At 53.1% G+C, this 26068-nt stretch overlaps 1 protein-coding gene across 4 annotated transcripts in view; it reads right to left on the minus strand.

The window, feature by feature from the left end:
* Positions 1-216: 216 nt before the first annotated feature.
* Positions 217-26068, minus strand: part of NGEF (neuronal guanine nucleotide exchange factor) — an 84992-nt gene continuing 59140 nt past the window's right edge. For 2 of the 4 annotated variants that reach the window (XM_059703563.1, XM_059703566.1), the window contains 11 exons: positions 22487-22785; positions 13961-14121; positions 12361-12513; positions 10816-10945; positions 8708-8782; positions 6496-6585; positions 5033-5196; positions 4339-4494; positions 3289-3368; positions 2502-2606; positions 571-1184 (listed from right to left, as the gene is read on the minus strand). In XM_059703563.1, the coding sequence (XP_059559546.1) occupies positions 994-1184; positions 2502-2606; positions 3289-3368; positions 4339-4494; positions 5033-5196; positions 6496-6585; positions 8708-8782; positions 10816-10945; positions 12361-12513; positions 13961-14121; positions 22487-22785 (1604 nt within the window). In that variant the 3' untranslated portion in view covers positions 571-993. Of the gene's footprint in view, positions 1185-2501; positions 2607-3288; positions 3369-4338; positions 4495-5032; positions 5197-6495; positions 6586-8707; positions 8783-10815; positions 10946-12360; positions 12514-13960; positions 14122-22486; positions 22786-26068 lie in introns of all 4 variants that reach the window. The other 2 variants (XM_059703564.1, XM_059703565.1) reach the window with 2 other exon arrangements.

The following is a 26068-nucleotide window of genomic DNA, read 5'->3' on the forward strand; positions in this document are numbered from 1 at the left end:
TCCAACTCGCTCAGACCTCCGTTTCTGTTTCTGGAGTCCTTGAACAAGTAGAGGCCCTGATCCTGGCTGCTCCCTCCCTTCTCCACCAGAGGCCTCCTCAACCCCCTCCTCCAGGCTATACCTCCTCCACTGACCTTGAAGGGGACTCCTCTCTCCCTGCCCCAAACCGAACACCTCATTCCTGTGTGCAGCAGGGAAATAAAAAAGAACTTCACCTTCTTTATTTTATACATGATGCTTCTTTTAATGCAGCCAAAACATGGTATTTGCTTTTCTTGGAACCACAACTGATCAGGATGCAGTGACTAGTTCATTCCTTGCAATACCTGGGCTCCTTAAGGGGCCAGAAGACACGTTACATCCAGCCCACCAGGGAGCCGGAGGCGGCACGGGCCCTCTGCCAAGCTCTGGTAGGCCTGCCACAAGGCAGGGTCTGGCCGTGCAGCCAGAGGCTGGAAGAGGCAGACAGAGGCAGTTGGTCTCTTGGTCTTGTAAATTGGAGACCCGGGGCCGCTCATCAAGCTCATCAGGCAAGGGCAGTCCATCTGCATGCCTGGTGGATTCTAATGGCTTCCAGGGTAGAGAAGGACACGTGCAGGGGTTCGTGACAATCATCACCTTTGCACCTGCCCTGGGCCAGGGACACCCTGGGTCTGGGGTTCTTCCAGTGCTGGGGGGAGGCCCCTGGAGCATGCCAGTCCCCTTCCACCCCCTCTAAGAGACAAGAGGGAGAGGTGGTGTAATACTGTTTAAAATACATTTCTCATTTACAAATGCATCAGAGGAAAGATGTGGGCACCCTTTTTTCCAGTTTACAATCAGGGGGCCAAGACGTGAGCATTCACCACGTGGCCGGGATGAGGGGTCAGGGTGACTCCTACACAAGGTCACCTTCCCCCAGCGCCCTCCACGGTCAGTGCGTTTGCCTGCCAGGCCCAGCTCCCACCTGCCTACCCACATCCCCCTGCTGGACTGGGGGCTGGGGGAGGGGTGTCACTGCCGATTCCGGCTGCCCAGCTTCCTGCGGTCCTTATTCTGACTGCGCTGAGGGTCATCCATCTTGTGCACGCGGAAACATTCCTTGAGGTTTTGGGACCGAATCTTGGGATTCAAGATCTCCTCAGTCATGTTGCTGGGGAACCAGCCTCTCTCCTGGTCGTGCAGACGCTCACCAAAGATCCACCCTGCACAGGGAGGGGAGGGTCAGGAGCTCCTACAGGGGTCTGGCTGAGCCCTCCTGCTGGCACAGGAGCCCAGTGGGCCTTCCCAGAGGAACCTGCTCAGAGAGCCCCTGCCTGAGACCCTCAGATTGGGGTTGCCTCCATATTCTGGGGAGGCACCGCCCTGACACCCTCCTAGGGAGCACAGTATGTGGGCATCGCTGTGACGGAACCAGCTAGCTCTGTGCCACAGTGTGTCCCAAATGTATTGCCTTTGGAACCCATTCTCAAGCACTCAGTCATCCTAAGCTGTCCCACATGAGGCAGGGGTCCCCAAGGGCTTTCCCCAAAGCAAGAGGCATCCCAGTGGCTGGTGGGGGTGAGGACTCATTGGTGGTTCCCAGGCCTGGAATGTCACATCGCCCTCTTGCTGGGCATCCCTCTCTGAGCCTCCCGAGGGTCCGGTGGTCAGCTGAGGGTGGCCGTCATGAACTGGCCAACCCCAGCACAGGGCCCTGGCTGTCCCCCTCCCCCAGAGATCACCTGCAGTACGGGGTTCCTGGCAGGTCCCAGAGCAGGACAAGGACCTGGGCTCTGAGGGCCTGACGCTCACCCTCTGCAGGCCACGTGGGAAGGCTGTTGGGCTGTTTTATTCTGGGGGAGGGGTGGAGGGAAACACTGCTCTTTCAATGCCAGGTGGGGCCCTGGAGTTTGGGACCAGCAGCAATCCCCTGGAGGTCACCAGCCCGAGGCCTTCTAGCCAGGACCTCCAAGGGGAAGAGGAGTTGGGGGAGGGGAGATGCTCCATGCTGTTTTGGGGATTCTGATGAAGAACAACCGATGTAGCAATAAGGGACCAGTTTTTCAGGGGAGGGGAGGGAACCTCATTTGGTGCCGACACCGTCGACAGGGCTGGGTGGGAGCTGGGTGGGTGGCTTCTTGGCCCGCACAGGGCTCTGAGCCTGGTGGTTAGGGCTCACCTGGAAGCTTGTGGCAAATAGGGAGTTTAGAGTTAGGGCCACAGGTAGGGTGAGGGTGGTGGGCCAAGCCCAGGGCCATCGAGGGGAAGGTGCAGAACAGGTTCTCAGGCTGGGCCTGGTGTGAAGGGGAGGCGGACCTCATGGGTTGGGGGAAGGAGAGCAGAGGCCCTGGGAGAAGCACCTTCTCTGGGCTGAGGAAAAGCTGGGGAAGCCAGGATGGGCAGAGAGGTCTAGGGGAGCAGAGACGTGCCAGGTCCTGGGCTCAGCTACCCATCCACCAGCTTCTCCACCTGGGGCTGGTGCCAGTTGGGTGCAGAGTCCTGGGTGCACGAGTGAGCAACACGCCCAGCCCCTGCCTTACCGTCTTCCGTCTTGTCCAGGATGTTAAGGATGTCCGCCAGCTCCAGTGTCAGCTCGTCTGGCTGCTGGGCCACGTACGGGTGCACGCACTGGACCTGGGGGCAGTCTGAAGGGAGGGAGGGAGGTGGCACATCCTCCTCATCCATCACCGCCCTGCTCCCACCCAGCACACCCTGGACACGGCCCTGCAGTTAGTAGGGACACACTGCCCTGCAGTTAGTAGGGATGTGCTGCCTGTCTTGCAGCAACTGAAGAGAAGTCACTTGAGGGAGGTGGTTTGGCTCCAAAGAAAATGAGAGGGAAATAGCTGGGACTCGGATAAAACATTCCACCCGTAAAGGGTTCACAGGCGGTGAGGGCTCCTATTCGAGGTGTCAGAAGGACCTTCTTGAGCTTGGACGAGGCCCTGGGAGCAAGTGTGGGATGCTCAGGACACGGCAGACACTGTCACACAGGGCAGCTGCTAGCAGGCAGCTGGACTGGGGCCCTTTTGCATTTTGTATGGTTTTCAGACAACTGGCAACCCCAAAGAACATGGGCGAGTGCCTTCTTGGCCCAGACTCCTCCTGGTTTCCAAGTGACACTCCGTCAGTCACCTCCAGTGTCTGCAGGGATCAGCACACTGATAGCCCCCACTGGGCACTAAGCTAGCAGCTGGCAGTCAAAGTGGGCATCCTAGAGGCCACACAGGCCTCTGGGAAGATGGGCTCGGGAAGCATCTGGGGCCGATGCCAGGGAGGCCTCCCCTGTCCTGCCCAGAGGTGTCCTGGTCCCAGAGGGCCACTTACCCAGCAGCCGGGACGTGAAGGAAACAAACTTCGTTCTCCGGTTGGGGGCCAGAGAGGTCATCCAGCGCTTCATCTCACTCCTGGGACGGGGAAGAGGACAGGTGCCCCAACCGCAGAGCAATGGCCCACAGAGGGGTGGCGTCAAGTGTCCAACAAGCCTGCCGCTCAGTCCTGAGCCTGGCTCAGGGCTCCAGCAGGACAGGAGCCCAGAAATCAGCGAGCGGCTGGGGAGCCTGACAGAATCTCCCCCATGTGCTTTACAAAGGCAGTTGGTGAAGGTGAGCCTTGTGCAAACCCCAAGGTTAACCCATGAAAGCGCGCTCGGCAGGGGTCAGCGGCCCAGAAGCCATGACCTGTCAGCAGTGTCAGTTGTGCGGGGGCGGGGCAGGGACTGGAACAAAGAAGGTGAAGGGATTTGCCAAAAGGGGGGTGGGGGTAGGTGGAGGCGGGCCAAGGGGGGTGGGGACGGAAAGAGACTGCGCTGGGGCGGTGGGAGCACGATGCAGTGTGCAGATGATGTTTTGCTGAATTGTAACACTTGAGACCTGTATGGTTTTGCAAACCAACGTCATCCCAATAAATTTTTAAAAACCTGTCAGCTGGGGAAGGCCAAGGTCATGCGGTGGGGACTGGACCTAGATGGACAGGGTGGCACCTGTGACTGTGGGGGTGAGAGGGTGTCTCCCCACATTGATCTTGGCTGTACCTCTCAGAGCCCTGGGCTGCAGGGCAAGAAGCCTGGCTGCTCAGAGAGGTGATGAAATGGGCCCTAGGCCACACAAGGATGGTTCGCTGGTCAGCCTGGCCCAAGGGTTCTACAACATCTCATTGGAAAAGAGGGCACGCCCCCCATCTGAGGCCCTGAGGGAACACACGTGTGTACACACACACACACACACACACTCACACAGCAATATGCTACACCTGACTAACCCCGGACAGGAACGCTCACCACAGGTCTGGGGGTGGGAGGAACAGGAACTGGGCGGGCCAAGTGCTGAGCCCTGGAGCCTTGCTCCACCTGGGCTGGTGACACGAGTGGGCACTCACTGAGAGGACGCCTTCAGCATGTAGGTGGCCTCCCGGTCGTCTGCGTTCTCGAGCAGCCGCAGAATGAACACGTTGGCCAGCGTCTGGCCCTGGTCCTCGAGCTCCTCCACGCGGAGCAGGCCTCGAGGGGCCGAGTCAAACACCTGGTACTTGTCTCTGGGGACCAAGGGTGGCAGGCGGGCATGTAGGTCCTGGAGAAGCCTAGGGGTCCCAGGGAACACCTCACCCTGGCCCCCAGGAGGACCATCCCCACCACTGCCACTCCTCACCCCCATCTCCGGGAGGCCCCACCTGAACTCCTGTTCCCCCCCTCCGACCGCCCCCCCACCCTGCCTCCTGCCTCAAACCACCCCTCCCATGGTGTGGCTGGGGGACCGGACAACACCACAGCAGCTGCTCTGTTGAGCACTCACTGTGTGTCAGGCGCTGGGCTGGCCTCTCCATATCCCTGTAAAAGCCTCATTCAGCAGGAGGGGCATTTGAGCCCGGTAGTTTTAAACTAACTTGCCCAAAGGCCCAAGGCTCAACAAGAACAGAGCTGACCTTAAACCTGACTGAAAGCCTGAGCTCCATGCACATCCTGCCGGCCTCCGCAGGCCATAGGGAACCATCTCCCCGTGTGCCCTCCCTGGGCTGCCCCCCAGAGCATGCTCTCCCTCCCCACCCCTGAGCGCCAGCAGTGCCCAGCGCTCACCCAGGGATCTGCCGGCAGATCACCAGCAGGTCGTTGAAGAGGAAGAGGTAAATTTCCTGGAAGAGTTTCTTAGTCCGCAGGGTTCGGGAGGTCTTGGGGCCTGACATCTGCTGCAGCTCGCCCTGCTTCAGCAGCCAGCGGGAGTGGGAGATGATGGGCACCGACTGGGCAAGGGGGGGCGGTGTCAGACGGTTGTGCCCACGCCTGCCCGAGGCTCCCCCAGGGCCCTCAGAGGAGTATGAGCACGAGGAACAGCGTGCGAGGGCTGTGCTGGGCCCAGAGCACACGCAGTGCAGTGCCGGTGGGAGGAAGGGGAGGGCAGGGTGTGTGTGTGGGTCTGTGTACATATGCACAGCTGTGTATGTGTTTGTGCCTGTGTGTGCAATTGTGAATTATCTGTTGCATACGTATCAGTGCATGCTTCTATATATGTGTGTTTGTGTCTAAGTGTATCTATGTAACTACTGGCTGAGGCTGGTGAGGGGATCACACACACACAGAGGTGCCCACATGAACACCTGTGTGTGTGTGTGTGTGTATGTGTGTGTATGTGTGTGTGTGTGTGTGAGATCCTCTCACCAGCCTCAGTCAGTGCGATGCAGAACCAGAGCAGGGGCCAAGTTCGGAGGGAGAGGAGAGAACTGGGTTGTGTGAGGTCCCCACTGCATGGCTCAGGGGCAGGCTCCTGGCACCCGGCTCAGCCTGGCAGGTGAAGATATGTAGGGGTTCGCAAGGCCATGTCTGCATCCTCGACTGGGGCTCAGCCCCCAAACCCAGCACGACCTCAAGGACCCTTGGTGGACACTGCATGTTCATGTGTCCACAGCACCAAAAATGCAGGCCCTGAGGTTCACTGATGCCTGAATCTTTACGCAAAGTTGGGGCGAAGGTTGGTAACTTCCCTCAGAATTTCAAACCTTCCAGCTTTAAGAATCCCTGGGCTGCTCCCTTTTAGGTACTTGGTGTAAATACACAACCAGTATATGAGAGCAGGTGGCTGCAAGCTCCTTGCCCACCATCTCTCAGAAGACAGTCTAGGCCAGTGATGGCGAACCTTTTGAGCTCGGCGTGTCAGCATTTTGAAAAACCCTAACTTAACTCTGGTGTCGTGTCACATATAGAAATTTTTTGATATTTGCAACCATAGTAAAACAAAGACTTATATTTTTGATATTTATTTTATATATTTAAATGCCATTTAACAAAGAAAAATCAACCAAAAAAAATGAGTTCGTGTGTCACCTCTGACACGCGGGTCATAGGTTCGCCATCACTGGTCTAGGCCCATGTGATGGCCTGCGACTAGGGGGCTGGGGGGTGCCTTCCAGTTAGGGGCTCAGGGATGGCTTCTGGGAAGTGACACTGCACTGAGACCAGCGGTGGCCAATTGAGGATCCTGGCCAGAGACCCAGGCTCCAGACCAACTGGGCTGGATGGGGACACGCAGATGGGTGAGGGCTCACCTTGATCTTAAACTCCATCTTCTTCTGAATGCTGATCATCTGCTCCGTGCGGCTCATTTTCCTGACACCCTCGTTGCATGCTTTTACCACCTGGAATGTAAAGCAAGACACATCAGGTCCCCTGCAGCCCACTGTCCCTGGTCACTTCCTGCTGGCCACTCAGGCGCCAGAGGGCTGAACAATTGCTGTGGTCAGACAGTGCGCCCACGCTGAGACTGAGCGGCCAGTCTCAATCAGGCTGGAGCTCCCTTCTCTAGCACCTTCTGGGACAAAGGCAAAGCGGAAAAACTTGTCAGGCTGTTAGAAAGCAAATTCAAACAATAAGATGTCCTTAGTCATTTGTCAGGCTGGAAAAGGCAAGGCTCCAGGCCGGCGAGGCGTGGGGACTGAGACCTGTCGCACACTGTGGGGGAGTGAGGGTCCCCCTCCCTCCCGGGAGGCATTCTAGGTACCAAGAGGTCTAAAAACTGCAGTTCCTGGGACTTCTGGGGACTCATTATGGAGCAACGTTCTGCACTGGGTCACTGGTGTCTAGAACAGAGCCCGGTGCCCAGCACGCACTCAGGATTTGTGAATGAGGATGGTGCCCAAAGATGTGTGGACTAGAACGTTCCCTGCAGGTGAATAAGAAAAACCTTCATCAACCTAAATGTCCACCAACTGGAATTGATTACTGCTAATACAGCCGTATTACCAAGTTCTCTAAAATCATTAAAAATTGCAGTAACTTTACAAATGCGCTAAAATGGAGAGCAATGCTGGCTTATCGGACACAATCTCCTTTTTGCAAAGAGTACAATCGTGTGTGCATGTGCCTGTTTGGAAGGTCTGGAGGGCAACACCAGCATGTCAGCAGTGTTTTGGTAGAGCACCATCTGAAATGTTTTGTATCGAGCATCAACTGCTTTTACACATTAGACAAAAACCTTTGCAAAAAGAGTAACTTATAAGAAATAGGAGTATAACTTCCGTTAAAGGACAGGAAAGGGAGAGGACAGTAGAAAAGAACTTAAGCAGTAGAACGCGGTCTCTGACCGTAGGAAGACCCCTTGGGGCACCTGGGCCTCTCACAGGCCTCGGTGGTCACTGGACTCATCTTCTGTGACCCAGTGTGGTCAGCTGCCCCGTGGGGCTGTAATAAACTCCCATCTGATCGGGTATGTACGTTCAGAGGTGAGCACAGGGCCTGGAAGATGCTGCCTGACCCCGAGGTCACTGCCCTCCCCAACCAGCCTGCTCAAGGCTCCCGCTTTCCCCGACTGGCCTGCGAAGAGGGACTGTTTTCTAATGTGCAAAGGGTGCAACTGCCAGAAGGACATGAGGCGAGTCCAGAGAAACCACTGCATTAAGTTCCAAAGTCCTGGTGGCTCAGTGTGGCTTGGAACCACCATCAGACGCTCACTGAGGCTCTTCCTTTTACGGAGCTGCTGTCTCTGGTACAAGGAGTGGAAAGGGCTTCCCAGCACCCATGCTTATCCTCTGAGGGGTCACCAGCATGACAGAGTGGCCACCCCAGCCCCACACAGCTGCCAAGGACTGGCCCGCAGCTCCAGCTGACACACTGGAGACAGCACTTTGGACAAGGAGGAGCCGCGTGAGCCCACCACGCGAGACCAGCACGTTCATCGGCCCCTCCCGCACAAGCTCTACTCTGCGGGCAACTGCCAGGAGGAAGTGCTCTCTCCAGGGTCAGGAGCAGAGATGGTGTCTCCACTCCCGGGCTGGGCAGGCCCCTGCGTCCTCTCAGAGAGCGAGGGCAGCTGCAGCCTGAGGGACAGGGAAGCTGTGAAGGCAGGGGCTCGGGCTGAGCTCCATCCACCAGGCTCGGGAGAGCCAGCCCAGCCTGAGAGTCACAGGAGGGAAGACACGGGAAACAGGCAAGGACACACGTGGGGCCTCCCAGGGCCCCAGATGCCTGCATAGGGAGCTGACAGGCGCACCAGGCCTGTGGGTGGCGCCGAGGTCAGCATGGGGAGAGCGCTGGGCTGCTGCCGAGTCCACCCCGCACATCATCAACAGTCGGGGTGGAGAAGGAAGACAGCGTGCTCTCTGCGCAGGACACACCTGACCCAGGGACGCTCCTGGATTCCAAAACCAAACACTAAATTAGTACGCATTTCCCAAAGACACACCGGCACGCGAGGGAGCAGGAGCAGGGAGGCAGGAGTGGACGAGGAAGCAATTTACTGGGAAAAACAGAACGCATGCTCACCAGTTCCAGTTCCTTGTGGGCGTCCAAGGCAGTGCACTCACGCTCAGACCTCTCCTCCACCCTCTTCAGGATGTTCTGAGCACAGGAGAGTCGGCATGAATTTTCATAACGGCCATTCCTCCCCTCTCCGCTCCCGCCCTCCCTTTGCAGTGGTGGCCTCATGGCTGCACCAGTCCAAACAGCCTCTTGTTGCTGCGACACCCACACCCACGTACAAACAACCCTACCAGGTGACAACAGAGGGCAGAACCCTCAGCTGGGCCGGGGGCCGCGCATCCTGACTCAATGCCTTGCCTGGCTTTAAACTGGTAACCACAGGTCAGTCTCCTATGAGGACTAACCCTGAGGGCCAATCCAGAGCCTGGCACCTCACTGCACAGCAAACATCAAAGCAAAGGAGGCGACCAGGTGCTGGTGGGGAGGACAGGTCCAGCAGGGAGGGACCGGAGGTGATGCAGACCCGAGGGGAGCTCCATGCTCATGGCAGGCGCCAGGGGCTTCCCTCCCCCTCCGCTGGGATTTGAAGCCAAGTCGCAATAACCCCAAAGCTTTCTTGACTTTGGTCTTATTGATCAAAATGTCTGTTTTCTAATTGTTAAATTCTCTTGAATTATCAAAAAATGATGCTCACGTTGCCTTTACCTATAGATGACAATTTTTGCTTTGCTCTCCAAACTTTGCATGGTTTCTGCCTCGCAGTCCTGTGTCTATGGTTTTGGACCCACTCGGTCCCCTGGGGAAGTTTGGGTGTGTCGGAGCACAGTCCTCTGCCAGCTGCCCCGTGCAATGCTGTCCGAACAGTGCTGTTGACCACTCCGTTCCTTCAGACACCTGGACGGTGGCATGCCTTTTCGCCCTTCACACGATGCTCAGCCTCCCTCTGAGACCAGACCAGACCAGACCCAGATCCTTGCTGCCTCTGGCGTCTCTCAGCCACACCGCCACAGCCTCCTGTGTGGTCACCTGCCCAGCTCTGTCCGCAGCAAAGCCAGAGCCTGCAGTCATCCCAAGTGCTTCCTTGCACCCTCACCAATATGGGGCCACCAAACCTTGTTATTAATGGTTCCCCGTGCCCAAGTCAGCATGGTTCAGGCCCCACCTTTTCCTCTGGAATAAAACTCCCGCCCTGCACGGGGCCTCATGCTGAGGGTGGTGCGGCTTCTCAGCCAGGTGCACGGGACCTTCACGCTAGCTTCCTCTCCGTTCCTTCTGGGCACGGTGTGTCCCAGCGCTGGGTCTCCGGGTCCCCTTCTGTCCTTCCTCGATGGTCTCACTCTTAAAAGCCATCTCCGTGCTGAGAACTCCAGCCCTACTTCTCCCTTTGACTCTAAACCTGAACATTCAACTGCTCAAAGTCATCTCAAGCTCAGCTATTTCAACATGAACCTGGGCTGCTCCCCAGACTGTCCTCCCCACCTCCGGAAGCTGCTCAAACTAGAAGATTCTTCTCTTCCTTCCTACTCCACAGAAGCAAGTCCCAGGCTCAATTCACTCGCTTCCCTCCAGGACCCTTCCACTCTCCACCCTCCATGCCATCCTCCTTTTTTAAATTGCTTCCTAGCCCCTTCTCCCATGTTCACTCTTGCCCTCCTGCCCATCACTCTCCTCATGGTGGCCTCTGTGTGATCAGGTGAATCCCTGTCACACTGAGGACAGAGCCCAGTGTTTTACCTGGCCTCTTAGACCCCCTGTGATTGGTCTCTGCCTACATCTCCACACGCACTCCCCTCATGCTCCCCCAGCTTTTCACTGGCCTTCCTGTCTGTGCACCTGGCTGCCCCAGGGCCTTTGCATAAGCTGTTCTATCCTTGAATGGCTCCTGCCTGTCAGCCATCTCTCAGCTTAAATGTCACTCATTCGAGACTCTTTCCTGACCCCCCAATTGGCAGTGGCCAGGAAGGCACCCAATTATGTTACCCAGTTTCACTGTCCTCATCGCCATGACCACTTCCTGGTTGTGTGTTTGTTGATCTCTCCTACCCAAGCTCCTTGGCACACAGTAGGAGTTTAATTAGGGCTTGTGGAACAGACTGAATGCCCGAAGGAAACAGGTGTGCGGCAGAAGTATACACAAGCCCCACCTGCCGGCCGGGTGGGAGAGGCAGTACCTGCACCAGAAGCTTGAGGCGTGTGATCCTCTGGAAAGGCAGGATGAGGAAGGAGGAGAGAGGCAGCCCCCTGCACTTGGGGTCGAGCTCCAGCTGCGCGATCAGCTCCCGAAAGGCCGCCTTCTCCTGGCTGGGGACACGGACACGGGAGTAAGTCTCTGGCTCCCCACCCACAGCCTCGTGGGAACCAGACAGCCCACGGGCACCAAACGCCCGTTGCTTGATTTATTTATTTATTTTAATGTAAAATAGCGGCTTCACATGCCTGGCCCACGAAGACTTGGCCGAATAGGCTGCGTGTGGGAGGGCAAGTCTATGAATCAGATGCACAGCCGGGCGGTTTACCCAGCAGGAACCCGTGGCGAGGGGAACCCACGTAGTGACAGGAACAGGCAGCAGCTGGAGGCCACTGCCAGGAACCTGCGCTCCTCCTGCAGGTGGAGGCATCTCGTCTGCAGATGGGCTCGGCCCTGGGCCAGGTCCACAGCTGGCCTGCAGCTGACGAGGGCACCAGGAAACTGCCGCTGGAGTTAGACTCAGGCCCTCTGGAGGGGCATGGACCCTCTGCCTGGGGCTCGAGCCCAAACAGTCTGCACTTGCAGCCACACCAGAGTACCCGTGGGCATTGTGATACCTGGATTCCTGTCTTCCTGGAAGCCTGTCTTCTCATGTCGGTGCTCAAAGCTGGCTTCTGATTCCCTCCAATCCCAATTTCAAATCCCAAACATAACACCCTCCCCCCCCCAATAACTCCAGCTTTAAAACATCCACAGTGGGGATGACAGGGTTTGACAGACAGGCCCAGGGAAGTAAGTGGCAATCACGTCACTACCCAGCAAATTCTTGCATGCCCCATCTAAGAACACATCCCTGGTTACACTGCCATGATGCCCGGCATAGGAATGAAAAGGATTCAAAAGAGGCAAGTTGAGCCCTAGCTGGTTTGGCTCAGTGGATAGAGCGTTGGCCTGCAGACTGAAGAGTCGTGGGTTCAATTCCGGTTTAGGGCACATGCCTGGATTGCGGGCTTGATCCCCAGTGGGGGATGTGCAGCCGATCAATGATTGTCATCATTGATGTTTCCATCTCTTTCTCCCTCTCCCTCCCTCTCTGAAATCAATAAAAAAATATATATTTTTAAAAAGAGGCAAGTTGACTGAAAAAGTATTTTGTCAACTGAAATGCCAAGAAAATTTCCTAAATGGGTAGATTAGCAAGAAATTCAAGGGCGTTGCTGGGCAGCCACCAAAGAGACTTCCTCCTGCCCATCCTTGTTTTGTCTCTGGTTCAAATCACTTTCCTGCCATCCTGGCCTCAAGCTGTCCTCTTGGCCTCAAACTCTCTTTTCTACACCTCACGGAGCTCTGCACAGCTGGACAGAGGTCCAATGGGCACCACAGCTGACCGTCTCAGGATCAATATTTCTCTAGTGACATGGAACCCCCCGGAACACACCAGGCATGGATACTACCCCGGGAAAGCCAAGGTCCAAGGGCCAGGGCTCCGTGTCCCCGTGAAGCGTGGCCCGCAGCCCGGCACACTCACAGCAGCTGCTTGTAGGTCCTCTCCTGGTAGGTCTGGTTGCTGACGTAGGTGATGTAGACCGAGAAGTGGTTGGCCGCATAATGGTACACGATGTCACACACGTCCGAGATGACAATGTTCTCCTCCATCCGGCGCTCCAGCTCCAGGAGGAACCTGCAGAAGGCAGCGGCTGTGGGTAAGGGCGCCTGGGTGGAGACTCAAAACACACCTTCGCCAATGGGTCTCGCCTGGACAAACCAGCAAACACTACGAGATGAGATCCCAATGCCGGTGGTATAGCTGGTCACATCAAGGAATTACTGTCCAGTTTTTTAGGTGGAAATAGCATTAGGACTACAGTATTTTTAAGAAAGAGAGAGAGAGAGACCTTATCTTTTAGATGTATACTGATAGATTTACAGATGAAATGAAATGATGACAAGGATTTGTAACAGCCCAGCTGGCATCACTCAGTGGTTGAGCGTCGACCTATGAACCAGGAGGTAGGTCATAGTTCAATTCCCGGTCAGGGCACATGCCTGGGTTGTGTGGGGTGTGCATGAAGCAGCCAATCAATGATTCTCTCTCATCATTGATGTTTCTATCTCTCTCTCCCCCTCCCTTCCTCTCTGAAATCAATAAAAAAAACATTTTTCTTAAGGATTTGTATCAGAGAGATCCCATGGGTGTCATGATGCAGGGTGGAGACGTGCTGAACTTAGATGCTGAAGTGTGGGCTCGCAATACTGGTGTCTCTATTCCGCATGTTTGGAATTTTCCCTAATAAAATATAATACATACATAAATAAAAAGACCCTTCTCCTTCCAGCGAGGGTGAAGCAGCTGAGGCTGAGGGTGTCTCACAGCTGCTCGGGCCTGGGGCTCTCGCCCTCCCAAGCCCAATGCAAGCAGAAAGGCGAGGCGTCAGTGTTGGGCAAGGACCCGTTCGGGGTCCACTGAGAGCCAGCAGCTCTGCCACACCTGATTTCACACCTGGACACTCGGGTTGGACCACATGATCCAAAGCTGAGTTCTGCACTTTTCTTGGTAAAAATCCATGGCCTACAGTGGAAATGGTAAGTGGCTCTTTTACCCTAACAATAGGATCGGAGTTCGTTCTTCTTTGCAGAAATCAGTCGGTAGATGTCTGCTCCTCCCCACTAAGCATATCCCATCCTTCCTAGGGGCTGAGCTATAACCACAGTTCTGGGAAACACTGCCACATGGGCAAACACCCTCCCACTGGTGAGGTGGAGGCTCTAACCGAGGGCTGCGCTCCACACTGGCTCCGAGGGTCTAACCCCGCAGGCACCAGGCCAGGGCTTTGTGACTCTATCAGGATAAAGAACAGCTTACACGGACACCCTGACCTGCCATGACACCAGCCGCACACCCTCCTGACTGTGGGATGCACAGACACTGGTGCTCATGGAAGGACCTACAGCCACAGTCCAGGGGGACGTGATTAACTGCCCTGCTAGGAGGAAGGTGGATCTTTGGATGAACATATTTATTCCTATCTTATCATAGAAAATTCCAAACCTACAGAAGTAGAGAAGCCCACATAAGGAGCACTGGCCACTTGCTCCAGCCACCCCAGGCGAGAAGGCGGGATGCTCACCGTTGGCTGACGGCCATGACATCCAGGACGTTGGAGAAGAGGATGTGTGCCTCAGACGGGTGCAGGATCTTCTTCAGCCGCTCGTTCTCCATGAAGTGGGACACGAGCAGGTTCAGGCTTTTGTAGTAGGAGGCTTCAGAGGTGACCAGCTCAAACATGGCCTTCGTCAGGGACACAGGGAGGAGCAGACAAGAGGAGACAGTGGTGGGATTCAGCAAAGGAAAAACACCAACCAACTATCAACAAACCAACGAACATCTATACATATAAAAGGCTAATATAAGTGTCCGTCCGTCCAACCAGTCGCTATGACACGCACTGACCACCAGGGGGCAGACGCTCAACACAGGAGCTGCCGTGATGCACACTGGCCATTTACAGAGAAATGGCACCACGGACCTGGTGCCCACAAAGCAACACTCGGCTTCCCCCAAGTGGGACACAGGCCCCGCCACCACCCCGGAGCCACACCCCACCAAATCGCAGCCAATGCTGCTGAGAACCCATGGCACAAAATGCAGCCCACAGCCCAGCCCAGCCCGAAAATGGTCTCTGTGGGCACCAGGTAATGATGTCACATAGCAATGCTTGGCTTCCTCTCCCTAGCAACTAGCCTCCTTGGAGTTTCTTCAGCCCAGGAACACAACTTGCTTTATAGCCAGGTGGAAACATTTCACACTTTAACTAAATGTGAAGCGTTTCCCCGTGCCTCATCTCATTTGATCCTCACAGAAGTCCTGGAGTAGGTATTTAGGAGACTCAGTGGACTCCTATTTTCTTTTCATTAGCCAGAAAATGGAGATTTAGAAAGCTTAGAAACTTGACCCCACTGAAAAGAAGAAATGGTGGACCTTGAAAATGACTTCAGGTTTTCTCACTGCACAGAATATAGTCAAACACTGCTGCAGTTAAATATTTTACCCTTTGTTCTCCCTGCATGATCTACAATAATAATCTGCTTTATGTTGATATTTAATGCTGTGTTGCTGACAATCACCTGAAAGAGAAGTTGGGGTGCTTCACTGGGTGGAAAAGTTTAGCTAAATCAGAAAGCAGTTCTAATTAAGCAAATTTAGAGAGAGAGAGAGAGAGCTCTCGCTGGTGCCAATCGCACGCATGTGTTTCCATCCGTCATTGTCGATCATGAATTTAGTTGACACTTCTATTATAGAGCAAGGGTGAACAGCGATATTAAAATATTTCTTCTAATTAATTTCCTTTCAATGTGCACGAATTCGAGCACTGGGCCTCTAGTATCTATTTAAAATACATAGACACAGATAGCAACAGGGAGAGGGGGTGAGGGGTAGGTGGAGGTGGGCAAAGGAGGGGAAAATGGGGCAGGAAAGAGACTGCTTTGGGCAATGGGCGCACAACGCAATGTAAAGAGCAGTTTACTGAGTTGTACACTTGACATCTACATGGTTTTGTGAACCAATGCCTCCCCAATAAATTCAACTTTTAAAAAAGAGGAGACAGTGGTTACCACTGCAAAAAAACAAACAAACAAACCCAGCCACTGATCTGGATGAGTGCTACCAATACCAGGAGCAGAAAAATCACCAGGTTTCAGATGCATACCTGCGAGGCTGGCCATGGAGACGCGGCCCCGGCTCAACTTCCCCCAGGTCCCGGGGCCAAGGGCATCTTTGTCCTGAGGACAAAGGATCAGGGGCAGCTGGGCGGAGGCAAGCGGCCTTTCAGCCGCAGACACACAGAGGGGCTGGACCTAATCACTGCTAACTGGTATTGGCTGAGCCCATTTCCCACAACACTCACCCCCTCTTTCTCTGTTTTTAGGCGGTTAGTCATCTGGAATTTGTTTTCCAGGGTGTTTGTCTTCATTTTATATGTCAAATTATTTGCCACATCAATAAAGTTGTTTTTTCCTTATCAGTATTATTTTTATTCTCAGTCATTCAAGACTTTCCCTGGCAGCATGGAGCTGACAGGGATCCAGGCCCTGTTCTTTCTTCATTCATTCATTCATTCATTCACTCACTCACTCACTCACTCACTCATTCACCCATTTGTTGCACAAACATTTACTGAGCATTTACTGGGGTAGGTGCTGACATTCAGTGGTGAACACAGAGAGCTTCCTGTGGCCACCGAAGCTGACACCCCAGGGGAGGGGGCAGGGCAGACAGGAGGATCATGCAGGGCAGGGGGAGAGCCGCTGTGGAGCAGCAGGAAGAGATGTGTGTGAGTGAGTGTGATGTGTGTCGCCTGCTACAGGGAAGCTCTCCTGATGAAACCAGCACCCATGTCCCAGCTCCTCTTTCCCCACCATCAGGCTCACACCTCTCTGCTAGGCTCACACAGGATTGCTGTCCCCAGGGAACACTCAATTAGGCTGACCTGAATTTTACGAATCACGGCTGGGTCTCCCGGGGGCGCTCTTAGCACCCGACTATTCCTTTGGATGTCTGCTGGAAGTCACACTGCTCCTGGCATGTTCCACCCCTGCGACCTCAGAGCCCACTCCCGTGTGGCGTCTTTGAGAAGGGTAGGGTCCGCAGTGTTAGTGGTCACGGGTCAACTCGGCCATTTCTTCAGAGGGGTCAGTCCAGCTCATTTGTAGTCAGCGAGCGCTGTGGCAGGCCTGGTGTCCACCACGGGCCTCAGAGCAGCAGTGTCCAAGGCCTTGGCCTTGGAGTTGGCCAGACCTCTGCGGTGAGTGGGAATCGCTTCACCTGCTAAGCCGCAGTTCTCAGCGGGAAGTGCTCAGCCTGGAGCAGGCCCATCTCAAAGCACCTGCAGACCTGCAGGGTCACCATCGACCCCACCTCTGGGTGTTGCCTTCACAGGACCACGCTTCATGGATGGTGCTCCAGCCAGAGGAGTCAGGGAGGGCCTGGCCCAGGACGTGACATGGGGGCTGCGTCCCAAACTTGGACAGGAAGGCCCGTTCCAGGGGCGCTCGTGCAGGGAAGGCATGAGAGCTCCAGGAGGAGGTGGCGAGTGAGGCCGGGGGGGCGGGGGGGTGCTGGCCCCAGGCCACTGGAAGGTGTCAAGTGGGGAACAACAGGCTGCCGGTAACATGTTGAGTAACATGTTGAGCCCATGCCCTCTCACGGTCAGTGGCGTGGGCCAGAAACACAGCCTTGTGTCCACAAGGCCGTGGGGGCTGCTGCCATGAGCTCTGAGGCCATGCCCGTCCCTCCATAGGCCTCCCCTGCCACGTTCGGAAGGCACTAGAACACAGTTTTCTCAGTAAATTTAGATTTCCCTCCAAAGGAAGGAAACAGCACATCAGAGAAATCACTGGCGCTCAGCTGGGACCCTCACCGCAGTCTCAGAGGAGCTGCAGGGTGAGTCAGGCAGGGAGCGTCCCCCTCCTCGGGGACTGCAGACCCGGCTGGCACCACAGCAGCTGCCCGGAGACACCACAGGTGTGCAGAGCCAGGACCCCTTCCCCACCCCGCCCGACACACACACACAAGGAGCACAGTTCTGGGGTCCGCTTGGGGTTCAGAGACCTCAGGCAGCCTCAGGACTGGAGTGGCCCAGAGCTAGTCCACCTGGGCGACCCCTTGGAGCAAAGCATTTAAAGAAGCAAAGGAGCCCTGGCCGGTTTGGCTCAGTGAATAGAGCGTCGGCCTGCGGACCGAAGGGTCCCGGGTTCGATTCCAGTCAAGGGCACATGCCTGGGTCGCAGGCTCAGTCCCCACTAGGGGGCGTGCAGGAGGCAGCCGATCCATGATTCTCTCTCATCAATAATGTTTCTATTTCTCTCCCTCTCCCTTCCTCTCTGAGATCAATAAAAATATATTTTAAAAAAAGAAGCAAAGGAGACCTCCACCTACCAGCAAGGGGGATGAAAGAGGAAGCGGGGATGGTGAGACAGCCTAGAGGAAGATAACCTGCTTCTGATCCAGGAGGGCCGACCACCAGCCCCAAGCACAGCACTGGTCCTTAGGAACTCAGCTGGCTGACCGAGAACTGCCTGTGATCTGACACAGTTCAGCTGTGTTGTATTTCTCCGTGTGCCCCAGGTCCTCATGTTGGGCCAGGCAAGCTCACCTTACTGATCCTTCACACCTGCTCCAACATCCCCATTCGTACTGCCCGGTCCCTCCTCCCGCCAGCATCGCACACTCAAAGCTGGACAATGCTCACCTCCATAGCTCAGGATTCTCTGGGGACCCCCACGTGGTGCTTTCCTCACATATGTGGCCAATAGTCATTCACACCCCACAGGCAGAGATGGGCAGAGATGACTCCCGACTTGTGCCCAACCCTCTGCAGCGAGCTCTAATCCTCAAAGGAAATGCAAGGAGGTCAAGGCTGAATGAGCCCATGGGGCCCCGGCTGTCACATGGGTGACAACTAACTGCTGGCATTGCTGTGGGACTAGGGATCATATGTTAAAGGTAAGCCACACATGAAAGCATTGGGGTGCCCGGTGCACACCGCACACCACCAGCAGCCCAAACCCAAGCCTTAGCAAGCTCCCACAACTGAGCGCCAACTGTTATGTTTGCTCAAGGTGATCTAGTTAATAAGTTACAAAAAAGTACATAGTGAAAAGTTTAAGTTTTAAAAGACACAGGTTTGCACAGTAGAAGTGCAAGTTAAAAGCACAAGATACCATTGGTCATGATAAACTCCTTAGATAATAGTATAGGGAACCAGCACCCTCATACACGGCTAAAGTGTGAAGATAATTTGGCAGTATCTTCTCAAAAATTGAAAAACATGTAATCTTTAAACCAACAATTCCACTTAGCAATTCCCATTGTATGAATCTCAGCATTTTATTACTATAAATAATGCTGCAACGCACACTAACTGCAATTGTCCAGCAACATCATAAACCGTGGAGCCTCATAAAGCTACCAAGAGAGACAGAGAAGACGAAGGAGGAGGAGGAAGACGGAGAGGAGGAGCGGAGAGAAAAAAGAGTGGGTTCTCTACTTGGGCTGATATGGAAAGAGTTTGAACACTGTACACAGTATTTCACCATTTGTGTGCACGCGCTCAGGCCCTGACCAGGGTGGGGCGGCGGGGAGACTCCCCTTCACTATAAATCTGTTTGCTCTTTTTGAACTTTATATCAGGTGCATAAATTACTTACCCAAAGGATTCACCTTAAAAACGATAAATGCTAACACTGTCACTTTGTTAAATTGTCTCTGCCTGGGAAAGTCATAGGTGCTTGCTTCCTAGTAAACAGCACAGGAGCTCACTGGGGTTCGGGGTGATGGCTACTGTCCACCTTAAGGTGCAAACACCCCTGTTCCCTCCCAGTGTGGGATCAATTTGCTGAATTGTCCCAAAGAGACAAGTATATGATTCAGTGAGGGTTGCTAAATAAAATAACAATCACAATTTAATTTTTTGATGAAAACCCTCAGTAACTTCCTTCTAAAATGGATAGTTTTCTTTTGAAAAAAAAATACATTTAAGTTCTACGCTGTGAAAATAAGTTGACAAACAATGAAAACGCAGCCCTGATGTCAGAGGCCACTGGGACTGACTGTGAATTGTACCCTCACTGGCTAGCTCCCCTGGGGAGACCCGCACAGGGCACCACTGGGTCTCCTCCCTTCCGGTTCCTAACATGGCGAAGCTGGAAGTCTGGGCATGTTGGGGCTGTGCTGCCACAGTGCCAGCTGGGCAGGACGCCCCGCATGAGTGTATGTGTGTCCGTGTTTCCTTGGAGACACTCAAAATATTCCCTGCTCACTTTTCAAACTCTGCACACCCAGCTCCCCAAGCTCAGGGACCGTGGCGAGCTGTCCAGTGTGGGTGAAGATGCACCTCAAATGAGAATGCCTGTTGGAACGGAACCCGATGGGCAACTGGGACCAGGAAAGATGTGACCTAAGGCAGTGGTCGGCAAACTGCGGCTCGCGAGCCACATGCGGCTCTTTGGCCCCTTGAGTGCGGCTCTTCCACAAAATACCACGTGCGGGTGCGCACTTACAGTGCAATTGAAACTTCGTGGCCCATGCGCAGAAGTCAGTATTTTGTGGAAGAGCCACACTCAAGGGGCCAAGGAGCCGCATGTGGCTCGTGAGCCGCAGTTTGCCGACCACTGACCTAAGGGATACCGGGCAGCCCGAGCCCTTGCCTCCCTGTTTGGTCACTACCTTGAAACAACCTATGATCCGAGCTACAACAACAGAAAGCCACGTTCAACCCACAAATTTAAGTGAGAGCCTCGCTGGTTCCCAGGACATCAACCTGAGCTGGGTCCTCCCTGATCCAATTGCACAGGACAGGCCGCTTATACGAGCAGGTATTCAGAACTCTGTGTGTGTTATACCCACCGTGTCGGTCGGGGGCTAGGACCCCAAGGGAGAAAAAGATGCTTCGTTTTTCAGAGCAGAATACAGGAGGGAGCACATTCTAAGCACAACCGAGGAGAAGTCTCTCTTGTCTCTCCCTCCCCCTTCCAGTCTCTCTAAAAACCAATGGAAAAATGTCCTTGGGTGAGGATTAACAAAAAAATTAAATTAAATAATTAAAAATAAATGAAGTGATACGTTTGGCAATATAAAAGGATTCATCGCCCCTTGTGGTGACTTTCCTTGCCCTGAGTCCTACGCTGTCTGATGATACAGCGGGTTCAGTTTTCCAACCAACTGGAGAGCCGCTGTCCTTCAGCGGAGGAGTCAGGCAGCCCACATGCACTGCTGTCCCTCACACCTTCGCCATGAGCTCTGCCACCTTCTCTTGTGCTGCTCGGTTTTGTGCTGCTCCCGTTTGCTTTCCTTCATTGCAAGGGCCCTGCTTTCTCTACATTTAGCTTTGCGCATGTGGTAGGCGGTTTAGATCCTATTTTAAGTTCTACTAGGATTTATCTCTAAGTTTTCCAAAATATTAAAAACCTTCATTTCTCAAATGATCAAGGTAAAAAAGAATGATCTCCCCTCCCCAACACACAGCCGGTCTCTTTTCCTTGCTCTGAGGATTAGAAGGGGGAGAAAATGGCCCCAGGTTGGTAACATGGAGTGAAAGAAACCAAAAGCAAAATCGTGTTGTATAATTCCTTCAACAAGGAAGTCGGGGACAGTGGCCTGCCTGTGGCTGACGTAGCCCTGGGGTCTCCGGGGGCCGAGGGACGGTCACACGGAGGGGTTCCTCCGTCTCCCCCGCACCTTCCACCTGGCTGCTTCTGTGGGCAAAGTTTGGTGGGCTCTCCTCTGTCCGGCTCCCCCTGCCTCAGGGGAAGGCCTCTGATGACGAGACATCATGAACATCCGAAGGTGCATATGAAACTCTCCATGCAGCCACTTACAAACCGCTGCTCACGGCCCCGGGGATGTCGCAGTTTGAACCAATTCCTCCTGATTGCGCTGTACAGGATGCAGGTGAACCGTGGGCGGCCCTTCATCCATCAGCTTCATCAAGCTTTCCCAGGGAGCGGACGCGTGGAGCAGCCAGTCTGAGTTAGGCAGCCCTGGGCAGGAAGACTCTCAGGCCGGGTCACTAACTGTGTGCCTAGCTTGTAGCTCGCCTTTTAAATAAAGGAGAAGGGCAAGTGTGTCTACAGAATCTGGCGCAACAGTAAGCAACGGGTCAGAGAAGGCAGAAGATGTGGTGTCAGGACCGCAACCAGCAACGAACACAAACAGGTTCAAGTGCAGCTTTAAGGAGTAGGTGAGTGCAAGGGGTAGGGGAGGGTGGGGGTGGGGAGGTGGGGAGGGGCAGGGCGGCCCAAGAGGGACGCAGAGAGAATAGATATGATGGGATTTGGATTGAACCAGTGGAAAAACCCAATCTCTTCACTTCATTTTCCCCTCTGTACCCACTTTTTAAATTTCACAACGAACACACACTTGCACACTCACCATTTCTCTCACCCAGTCTCTCTCCTTACTATTGACCATACCCCATACTCCAGTCTCCCTATTCCACAGATTTCCCCCCTTTATGCCAAATAATCTTTGTGCAACTAAAGTGAACACTTAAATTTCTTAGTTACTCATTACTGTCACTGCTCGTTTGTAATTGATTATTTCTGCCTGGTGGCCACAAACCAGGAGGCACCTCAGCGATACCTCAGCCTGATGGACAGATGGGCAGTCTGCCTGGACCAGCCAATGAGAGGGCAGAGAAGCAAGTGCCAGTTCGAGAGGGGGTGGGCAGGCTGTGGCTTTCTTTCAGAGCCTCCCCTCACCCGAGGTTCAAGCGACAGCACAATGAAGTTGTGGGCTCCTGAGTGAGAAGCCAAGCGCCAACCAAAGTGATTTCACAGTCACAGTTTGCTCCGCACCACCTAGAGCACTCGTGGTCACCGGTGCCAGGAAATTCCCAACAATAACGGCGGATTTAAAGAATGCAATCTTGCTAAGTAATGAAACCACTATGCTGGGAACACTCAGTGTTGGGATTGAGCTATCCTGCAAGGTAACGAGCTGTTTTTTGTTGCCCGTGAAATAAGGGAATTTTCCTGCATGTTCTGGGTGGATGAACCCTGCCAAGGCTTCTCAGGATAAGCCTGCTGGGCAGCCTCAAGGCACATTGGTTAAACACCCCCCTGTCCCCCCCGCATCCCACCCCAGGCGCCCTCACCTCCTGCAGTTTAATCTCTTCCGGCTGGAGGATGTCCAGCACCCCGCTGCTCTGAATCTCCGGGAGGTCTTGCCAGAGGTTAAACCTGGAGTGCGGGTTGCTGAGCAGGCAGATCTGGGGCAGAACCCTCCTCTCAGGTGGGCTTGCCAGCTCCTCCTGCTCCTCCTCTTCCTCCTCCTCAGGCGTCTCCTCGCTGGACGGGGAGCGGAGGTCATCGGCTTGTATTTCTGCATCCTGTTGCCTCCTGGTTTCAATTTCCTGGAGAGTTGATTTATCTCGGTATTCCTGATATAGGAGCCCTGAAATCGATAGAATTGGAATGAAGAGCAGAAAAATATTTCAGGTGAAGATCTTTTTGAATCACTAAGGCGAGGCTTTGTCCTCTCATAAGGGCCAGGGCCCCAGGAATACACCAAGACAGACCCTCAGCCAACTACTGCCAGGCCTTCCCTCCCGGGAAGGATCAGCCCTTGTAAGTTTTTCTCAAAGAAGGATAAAGAAACCCCTGAACTGATTTAAAATCCAATCACACAAATAAATGCTTTCCCCACATGAACCCTGCTGGGAACCCTGCTTGGCAAACAAGAACCCACAACTTGATGTGTTAATAACCAACGTGTGCAGAGTGGATGGAAATGTCCCAATTACGCTTCAGTATCCCCCAGGATGCTTTCAAGGCCTTAAATGCTTCCATATTAAAACTCGAGTATGTTCATTTGTGAACTGGGAGTAGTTGTCAATTCTCATTTTGAAGGAAAAAACACTGCACCATCCTTAGGATTCAAAAGGGAAACATTCCTTTTTTGCTTTTGCAGTTTCAGACTTACTTCCCTGACCAACTGTACTTGAAGTAAATGTATTCTAAGTCTCCAAGGAGATTTGAGGGTGCCTATGAATCAGCACAGAGGTGGCACCTCCTCCACAGGGAAAAACCCATTTCAGACATCCTGGCTTAGGGGCGGGGCTGTCTCCTCACAGGAGCAGCAGGAAGCAGCCTAGGGAGAGGGGAAGCTGGGTGGGGAGGGGAGCGGGCATGTGGGGCTGGGAGGAGGGGCATCGGACTCCAAGGGTCTTGTCTGCCTGCCATGCCACAGAGGCGGCAGCCTATCCTCTGGGCAAGAGAGAGGCCCCAAAAATCCTCGGGCGGGCGAGCAGCTCTGGTCTGTTTTTGGAGGCCCCGGATGGGAAGAGGCTGTGACAGTTCTGCAGGAGTGATGATGGAGGCAGGCCTGAGCTGCAGTGGGTGGAGGGATGGAGCCGCACCTGTCAGGGCACAGTGAAAAAGTGGAAGACATGCCCTGGTGCTGCTGGGTCACGAATGATGTCCAGGTTTTCAGACTGGCAACAAGGTCGGTTGGCCCCATTCAAGGAGATGAGGAAAACAGGAGGATCTGATTGGGGAAGGGGATGGTGGAGGGATCCCGTGGGCAGCTGAGGGGCACATAGGTGGAGAGGTCCAGTGAGCAGCTGGACATACTGGTCTAGAGAGTGGACAGACCTTTGATATGTCTACTCACAAAAGATGATTCTCCCAGGAAAGTTCTGATATGGATAAATGCACCACTTGTATAGCACTGTCTCTTATAATGCAGTACAACACGTTGCCGATTATCCTTCTTTTCTTAAAAAAATATTTTTATTGATTTGAGAGAGGAAGGGAGAGATAGAAACATCATTGATGAGAGAGACTCATTGGTTGGCTGCCTCCTGCATGCCTCACACTGGGGATTGAGCCCACAACCTGGGCATGTGCCTTGACTGGGAATCAAACCCTGACCTCCAGGATCACAGGCCAACATTCAACCACTGAGCCACACCAGCCGAGCTCAATCCATCCTTTGGATTAAACTAGTTGGCTTACTATGTTGCATAACACTAAATGATAAAGCCTTTATGGAAAGTGTAGAACTTGTTTAAAAAATTAAGATCCTGTGATTGTACAAGGTTACATTCCAGCAGGATACAACATGGAGTTAATCTGACAAAGGAATGAAAAAGAAAACCTAGTCTACACTAAATGCAATCTGGACTGAAGATCTATAAAGACAGAGGTTTAATGTCACCACGTAAACTGGTTCAGTCATGAGCACAAGATCTCTATTGTTGTCAACAGTAAACCAATTATTCTGTGATTCTGATACTGAGTTTATGGAGGTTTAAAGAAACTAGGTTCCCACAGTTGACTTGGAGTCACTTTTCGATGCTTAGCACAGTGCCTCCCCCACATGGTAGGTACATACTTATTTGTTGAATTGAACACCTTTTAAAAATGCAGTTTCCAAGCTTCACAAAAATTTCTAATTTGGCATCTTTTTGAAGGTTCAAAAATACATCTCATGTACGCTACAGTCATGGGTAAAAAAAGTAATGGGTAAAAAATCATGGGTTAAAAACTATCTCCAGCCCAGCTGGCGTGGCTCGGCAGTTGAGTGTTGATCTATGAACAAAGAGGTCACAGTTCAATTCCCAGTCAGGGCACATGCCTGGGTTGCGGGCTCAACCCGCCGGTTGGAGGGGTGGGCGTGCAGGAGGCATCAGATCAGCGATTCTCTCTCATCATTGATGTTTCTATCTCCATCTCTTTTCCTCTCTGAAATCAATTAAAAAAAAACAACCCCACCTATATCCAATATCATATGCTAAAAAAAAGACAGCAATATTAGCAGTGTGAGTAGTTGGATTGAAAATAATATTCCTGAAATCACATCGTTTCAGACACCATTGGCTGCCTCTCCCCTACCCCTCACAACCCTTCTTCCCAGCTGACAGGGGAGGGGCTTGTTTGAGTGCTGACCCATTCTGTGCTCAGGGAAGTGGGTGAATGTTGACTGATCAAAACTTCCTGTGATAGTTCCCTTCCCTGTGCCAGTGGTGGGATTAGACATAGCAAATGACACAATCTGGCTGAGGCGGCTAAGGGGGATAGCTTCTTAAAAAGATGTCCCTCCCCAGCAGACACTTGAAGACAGACTGCCCTTTTTTGCTTTTATACATGGCTGCTTGAGGATGTGATGTCTGGAGCTGTGGCAGCTATCTTGTGACATGAAGCCTAAATGCTGAGAATGGTGAAGGAAAAGGAGCTGGGTAATTGGCTGAATTAACCAACTGCTGAACATCCTACCCCTGGACTCATTCACTGAGACAGAATACTTACATTGTTTAAGGTTATTATTATTATTATTATTATTATTATTATTGCTGGCTATTCTGTTACTTTCAAACAAAAACTTCCAATACACATGCTTTTAGAATATTCTTAAAAGTTCATATTTCTTTTTGTGGTATTTAAAGTACGTATTTAAAAATCAATTTTCCTAGAGTTACTGTGATTACACAGAGTTATCTGACACACTGTGTCCCCATTTTTCATATCCTGTTTATTTTTTTAGCTTTAAAATTCAGATTTACAATAGAGAGTACTTTTACCTGAGAAACTATGTTATTAAATTTCTGTGCTCAATGTACTGTTACTATATGATGTTTTCCTACTTTATATTTTGTACATTTAGCAAGCACAACTTTACATGGAAATTAATTTTACCTATGAAACCCTGCACCTGATATTATATCCATGCAGAAGTA

Source organism: Myotis daubentonii, chromosome 7, assembly GCF_963259705.1.
Source record: "Myotis daubentonii chromosome 7, mMyoDau2.1, whole genome shotgun sequence".
NCBI classification, from domain to species: domain Eukaryota; kingdom Metazoa; phylum Chordata; class Mammalia; order Chiroptera; family Vespertilionidae; genus Myotis; species Myotis daubentonii.